Source organism: Fistularia commersonii, chromosome 6 (genome assembly GCF_037954325.1).
Source record: "Fistularia commersonii isolate RoL2024-O1a breed Wild chromosome 6, RoL_Fcom_v1.0, whole genome shotgun sequence".
NCBI classification, from domain to species: Eukaryota; Metazoa; Chordata; class Actinopteri; order Syngnathiformes; family Fistulariidae; genus Fistularia; species Fistularia commersonii.
Genome location: NC_141289.1, coordinates 17110881 through 17118431, shown reverse-complemented (window position 1 = coordinate 17118431; position 7551 = coordinate 17110881). Strand labels below are relative to the sequence as shown.

The 7551-nt window shown below is 37.8% G+C and overlaps 1 protein-coding gene across 1 annotated transcript; it reads right to left on the bottom strand.

Moving 5' to 3' along the window:
• Window positions 1-111: 111 nt before the first annotated feature.
• Window positions 112-7268, bottom strand: eed (embryonic ectoderm development). Its single transcript, XM_086147513.1, has 12 exons — window positions 7118-7268; window positions 6027-6179; window positions 5196-5288; window positions 4967-5032; window positions 4079-4204; window positions 3842-3923; window positions 2680-2771; window positions 2454-2587; window positions 2230-2335; window positions 1639-1797; window positions 1423-1496; window positions 112-1268 (listed from the first exon to the last, which is right to left on the bottom strand). Exons 1-12 carry the CDS (start codon window positions 7235-7237, stop codon window positions 1142-1144), a joined length of 1332 nt encoding a protein of 443 aa, XP_086003639.1. The 5' UTR covers window positions 7238-7268; the 3' UTR covers window positions 112-1141.
• Between the last annotated feature and the right edge of the window lie 283 nt (window positions 7269-7551).

Sequence of the window (7551 nt, the reverse complement as noted above, 5' to 3'; positions counted from 1 at the left end):
AGTTGAGTGACGCATCCGAAATAATGATGGGGGTCCATTTCAAAACAAAAAGCCTGACACTTTTTTTTTGAGCATCTTTTCGCGATCATTCGTGATGAAAATAACCCATCGTTTGTGTAGAAAAATAAGTTTTATTCAAGTCCACATAAATTCAAACACAACAAACTGCATAAAGAAAAATAAGCTTCCCCCGTCGGCTGACAATTCTTTCATAACTTTTATCTATTCAAATAAATGCCGCTTTTTCTACTTGCTGTACATTTAATGTTGTAATAATCATCCAACTGCCTAAATGCCATTTTTGGGAACTTGACATCTAAAAATGACTATTTATAATAACTTCAGATGTTTGGCTCAACATATTGAAACAAAAGGACAGCAGGTTTTATAACAAATCCTTTGAATTGCACAATCTGACTCTAGAGCTCAAGTTTAAAGAAATGAAAAAACATTTTTACTGACTGCACATGACGCCTCCACTATGCCACTGAATGATGCACCTGCTGAATGTGTGTGTGTGTGTGTGGCACCAGCACAGAAAAGGTGAGCATAAAAAAGATGCAAGAAATGCAGGGAAAATAAGCAATAAAACCAACAAAGAAATTAATAATTTCATTATTTATACTTCATATAAAACTATTCACACACCAAAAAATTCCATCAGGTCATTTCATCTACTGGGTTTTTACCACCTCATTTTGCTTGTAGAGTGAAAAAAAAAATATCAGCTGGAAGCTTACTCAAGGACATCTCTTGACTGTAGAGACATGGCATGAGTGGTAGATTAGAAACCCTGCATAGCAAACTGGAAGGCACTAAGAACATTTTACCAATATGCTTTTAGTCCTAATTTCTTTTTAATTCACTTTTATCTGAAGAAAGTAGGATTTTACTCTCATTCTCAGGGTTTAACCGTTCACCTGGCCATATAAATTCTAGATCAACAAGATTTAACACTGTCATCATCCTGGTACAGATACCAGATGCTTGTAGACCAGGAGATTTTCTGCAAAACCAATGAGAATACTGTTTAGCTGACCAGTCAAACTCAATAACGTTGATGGGGACTTTTGCAGTGTGGTGCTTTACGACAGAACAGGATGTGGGTAAAAAAAACAGGTTCCTTGGGTTACAGATGTGATCAGCGCTGCCGGTCCCAGCGCCAGATAGAGGCATCGTCACACACAGCGATCAAGATGCTGCTGTCGCGGCTGAAACTGGTTTGCCGGATGGCTGATGTGCATTTTGGGAGGGTCAGTGTGATGCACCTGAGGAGAGAGACCCTTAGTCTGAAGATTGAACATCAAGGCTGAAATGGTCACAGCTGACAGGAAAGACTAGAAGAATTGACATCCACAGGTGATAAATCACAACAGTAGTAGCCTGCCATTAACATCTCTTGAACTGGAGAGTTTAACTTACTTGGCTTTGTGAGGATCTTCCACTTCTAGGTCCCAAACATAAAGCTTCCCCACCTGGTTTCCCAGAGCCAGCATCTGTCAACCAGCAGCACATTAACCTTGTCTTTACGCAAGACCAATAGTATCTATATTCATTAAAGGCCATTATGAACAGCACATTTTCTCCACTTAAAAGACAAATAAACAAAAAACAACAACTATTGAACATATGTTTCACCTTCTGCCAGAAATCCATGGAGAAGCGCATGTACCAGATGTCACACTGGCTGTAATCAAAGCGCCCGAGAATTGTAACGTTTGACTCGTTTGGTTTGATGTGATCGATGTCATCCTCCATTTTTCCTGGTTTCCAACACACAATGGCATTTTCACACGACTGCAATAAGACAGGGAGAAGAAACCAGACGTTAAATGTATGGTGGACCCCAAGTATTGATCCATCGTGTTTGACTTTGACAGAAGATTAAGTATTGGTTAACTTGAGAAATGCAAACTTTATTTTATACATCTCTTAGTAAGCATATATAATGTACATATTTTTTATCTCATCCTCCTGCTGCCGTTACGACAATAATTTCACAAGTATTTAAATTCTATTTTTTCATGCGTAATTTTGTCAGGGCTAGCATCACACCGGTATCTCCTAACTCTACTGCCTCTTGGCAGGCCGAGGGACATATGATGTACATTGACAAAAAAAGAAAGGATCGACAAAGAATTGTAATGTTCTCCATGTGACCAATGCAAATTATACTTGATTGATTGATGAATAGCCTTCCTTCGGAGCTCTATGACTTGTATGACTTACTTTGGAGAGAATAAGGTCGCCTAGCCACCTCACGCAGTCCACGTAGTTTCTATGAATATCCCGCGTTGAGAAGTCGGGAAAGTGAATTTTCTGTGACACAAAAGGTCTTGGAAGGGGAAGGAAGAAAAAACAAAAACAAATGGTGAAATACAGAAAAGGGAAAATCTTTCCTGTCCCTCACCGAGAGCTCCATTTTACAAAGTATAAATCCTGGATTCTTTCACCTGTTGGTCTTAGAGGGGTTGTATTCATACGATCCACGAATGGCTTTCTGCATTCTCTCTGAATTAATACGCCAAAGTTTCAGGGAGTGATCCATTCCACAAGACATTATCTTTTCTCCTAGAAGGTCAAAATCCTGCAGCAAGATGGAAAAATAAATGAATAAACATGTCAAATGTTGTTTATAGTTTCGTCTCCCAATATGACAGGTGTTTTGGTATAACGTACAGCACTCAGGACTTCATCTCGATGACCTTCTACACCTCCAAATATGGCCACTAGTGTGTCAGTCTGTATGTTCCACAAACGAAGAGCATGATCTGGGGAATTAGAAGACATTTGCCACGGGGAGAAAAAAAAAAAAAATCAATCACAACTTTTGAATAAACAAAATGATTTGGTCTTTGGTTGTTTGGTTACTGTGGTAGATGAGATGAGATGAGATGAGATGAGAACAACTTTATTAATCCCGAAGGAAATTGTTGTGCCAGAGTTTCAAGTAAAAACATAACAGTAATAGACAATAGTGGAAAGGAGGAAGAATAAGAAATATAATGAAATATAAATTGTCTTAGCTGTTTGCAGTAACTACAAAATCCATCATATGATATCAGATATCCATCATAGTATGGACAGGTGATGGGAATTATATCATTATTGGTAATTCTGGTGACGTGAAGTAGGTGACAGTAATAAACTTTTACAGATAAACAAGTCAGATGGCTATGTCTCAACTGAAAAACCAAAAACAGGGTCACTGACGTGGAATTTCCCAGTCACAAAGGACAACTATATAAACGTGACAAATATGTTACGCAAACAATCAGTCAGAACATATTTGAAAATTATACCCCTGCAACTTTTTACTTCACATGAAAGGACATCAATAAAACCTCAATGCAATAACATAATACAAAGCACAAGCAGCATGAACTAAACTACCATTCAGCTGGGCAACATTAGTATTTCAGCGATGTTCATGTTTTGTCATAACTTAAAAGTCAGAAGTGTTGCTGTTAAAAGGGTTTGCAGACAATTATCATCTTTGTCGTTCTTGTCCATGTGTGTATAAACATATTTTTTTGACTACGACATGTAAGTAGTGTCAACAGTGGGCTCAATAGTTTCCCTTACTACTGGAAAACCCAAACCTTTGACACTTGGTTCATATGAAATGAAATGTTTACCCACGAACTGAATTTTGCAAAACTTTATGGGAAGAAAGATTACCTGAACCCTGAAAATTTGATATAGAATCAAACCTGGAGGTCAGAAATGTTGTCTGCTCAAGCTACTAATTTTATGCATCTTTCTTCTTTCTAATTTTCAATCGAATATATCCAACATGCGAGACTAAGGACAGATGACAGATTGGTGACTATTTTAGTACCTTTGCTGACAGAAAGGAGAAGATTGGGGTCCCGCGGATGAAACTTCAGCTCATTGATGGCATTCCCATGACCTACGTAATGCTAGATAAAGCAGAGAAATAAGGTGTTGGAGGCAGATTCAATAGACTGCTCAGGTACAAGAATGGGCAGAAGACATCAATATAAAATATGGATCAATATGGTCATGGTGCAGATTTCAATTTGTAAATGATGTTCATTCAATAGGTCCACCCTACCTTGATGCACTGCATTGTGATATGATTGATGACCCTAATGATGCCCCGGGACCCAGCCACAGCCAACAGGGGGTGACTGGTGTTGGTATCGTAAGTCCAGGCACACGTGTAGAAGTTTTCATCTGCCTTTGCACAAGCTCCGTTAAGGATAATCAAATTGCTCTTTGCATTTTCCAAAACGTCGTTATTTACTATCATTCTTGTATGTTTTGTATTTGGGCTTGGCCACAAAGAAAATGTATTAAAAAGCAAATATTGCAAAACATTTTCTTGTATTCCACAGTAGTTTATCATTTTTTTTCATTTCTTGCTGATTTTCAGGCAATTTGGCCATGTTTCCCCACAGACTTGTGGGTACTCTAACATACTATGGGGAAATGTTAAATTCAATTTTCTGCTGACTTGAAAAATAATGTATTTTTTTAATATTTTTCCTTAATACTGTTCCTTTTACCCACAGTCTAAAAACAAGTATTTCTTTGAGATTTTTTTAAGCAAAAATGATCAGGAAATTAGAGTTTCCAAACACTTTTACCAAATAAAATATCTATATCTGGATACACATAGTAAATCCATCTATTGTTATAAGAGTTTCCTCTAATCTTTATTTTTGGCATTCCAGGCAGAAAACATCTCTACCCACAGTAGTCCTCTTCAACATGGTCAACGGAGGAACATTCAAAGCTTTACTGAACGAGCATACTGCGTCACTTTGTCGTGTTTGGACCGTTTCCATCACATAAAAATGGAAATCAAGTATGACCTTATCTGAATTCAGACACTGCCTCATTACTGAGCATGAAAGGAATTTGAGTAGTGTCAGCTTAAAAGTTTGTACTTCAACCTCAATGTATACAAATTAAAGAGTCAGTTGAAAAAAAAGGATACATCAGCATCAACATAAGACTGCAGGAGTCTTATTTCACCCTGAGAGTGACACTCATACAGAGTTACCTGGTGAGGAACAAACAATGTGAGTTTTGCAATGGCAAAGTCATCAAATAAATAACAACATATATCAATGCGTATCTCACCTAAATACATTGATAAAGAAATGTGAAATACTACAATAAAGCAGCTTTTCAAAAAGGTATCCTGGGCAAAAATCATTACTGACCCTGTTACTGCCTACGGTGGCGAACACCAGAGGATCTCCCTCTTTGCTGTGCCAGTTAAACTGGACTCCAAACAGTGGCTGGCCGTGGTCCTCCTGTGGCAATTATTGGGTAATTAATTATAAAATAAATAAATGACAAGACGTCCAGACAGTAGAGTTATGGGAAAAAAATAACATCATGATATGTAGAAACCCTTATTTTGACAAAATACATATAATGTCTGCACAGAAAAATAGAGATCTGCAACCCAAAGAGATAGTTTGTGAGCCCATTTTACTGAAGTCAAAATATAAAATAAGATTAGATGACCTTTATTGATCCCCATAGGGGAAATTCTTTTGTCATAGCAGCTTATAACAGTTATAAGTCAGTTAGGAATATAAATACAAAAGGACAGACAATTAGATGGCAATTACAAAAAGCGAAAGACATCCACTAATAGACAACAGAGGGAACAACAGCAGCAACAACATCAAGAATAAAAACGAACAGAATGAAAAAAAAAAATGACAGTAAGGGTGAAAACAGACAACCAAAACTAAACAACAACATAGTGACAATAGCAATGGCAAGAATAAAATAAATAAACAAAATTAGGCAGGATGTGCGTGGGCTGAGACAAGCAAGGATAAATATAAGACAACAGAGTGAAGGCATGACACGTGAATAGGTGAGGTAGTGAGGTTGTGGTAGCATAGACGCATCTCTGGCCGGTCATAGTTGTGTCTTGTGAGTTGTGACAGCATCCAGACTGCTGGATGTTTTGAAAATGGACTCTTAAGAAATACAACTGAGGTTGTGCGTTGCGGGTGAGAAGTAGGTGAACTCACCCTCAGGCTGTTGACACATTTGAAAGAGTATCTACACTTTTTAGCCTTCCATTTTCCTTTGCCATAGCTTTTCCTCCCAGGGGCATTGGCCGTGTTGGTGGGTGTGTCAGGACGTTCTGCATTGGTCCCACTTTCCACACTAACGGCGTCATCCTGAAAAAGTAAGACGTCATGCGATACATACAGATTATATTTGCTGATCAATTAATAGTATTGTTTGCAACTGCTACCCTCTATGGGTGAATCATCTTGTTGCAAACAGACGATACTGATAATTATGTAAAAAGTTCTGCAAGAGATTAAATGGTGCAAATGACCTTGGAAAAGTGATGAATCCATTCACAATTCTGAGGATTTTAGTGATTTACTATGACTAAAACCAATCCAAATAATGCAGTCTTCCAAAATCATTGACTTAAATTAGCTAACTTTGAATCACATTGCATTCATGAAGGGTTAATCTTGGTCAGACATACTTTGCTCAGGTGTTTGTTCCAATTTTTTACTTTCTAATCTATCTTAGTTCGGGTTCTAGTTGAGCCCAGCCATATATCTCAAAATTCCACAAAATTTCGTGGCTATTAGCCAGGTTTGCTGATAATGAGATCAAACGTCAACTAGCATCGGGGAAAAAAATTGGGCAATGCTTTCCAGGTTTTATCACATGAGTATCCATCACAAGCGACGTTTCAATTCGTCAGCCTTGATATTTACGAGTTAAGTCAAAAACAATCAGCAAATTTGGAGTCAAATCTAATTACCTCCTCTTTAATTTACTTATCTATGGACAAACACTAGCTGCTACTGCTAACGCCGAAGTTATTTATAAAAAAAAACATGGGGATTTGACATTAATAAAACACGAACGAATAACGCACATCCAAGGTTGAGCTACACGCAGTGTTTTCACAAGAATAGTTAACTATTTCAACTCAATGAGGAAAATCTGATCAGGTGTTTACGACATGGACAAAGCTGCAAGCTAACCACTTTAGCCGGTCGGCTACTCAGACACGATGCTAACTCACACCACTAAAAAAATAAAAAATGGCTCATTTGTAGTTGAAACCCCTCACAGTTGAAGCGCTTACATTCTCGTCTCCCGATAAATCAGGGTTGCTGTTCTCGTCACTGCTAAGTTTCTGTTTCTTCGCCGGTATTTCTTTTCCCGCTTGAGAGGGGGACTCAGACATGTTCTTATTTTCCCTCATGTTGGCTCAAAATTCCGCCTCTTCCGCTCCACAGCCGCAAGTGCTGCTGGATAAGGTAGTTCGATTCACACTCGGCTTAAACTATTCATATTTGCAGCCTTTTGTACTTACTAAGGTTTTTTTTAATTGTAACAGCGTTTTGAAAAGTTAACATGTCAGGGTAACTAACCTATCAAACAAACTAATCATTCAGTGGTGGTTGAGAGTTAAGGTTTGTAAACGGGTTATTAAGTCAATTATGTCAAATCAAATTAGCGTATGCTAAAACTATGGCTAATAATAAAGAAGCCAAAACACACAATCTTTTGGGTGAT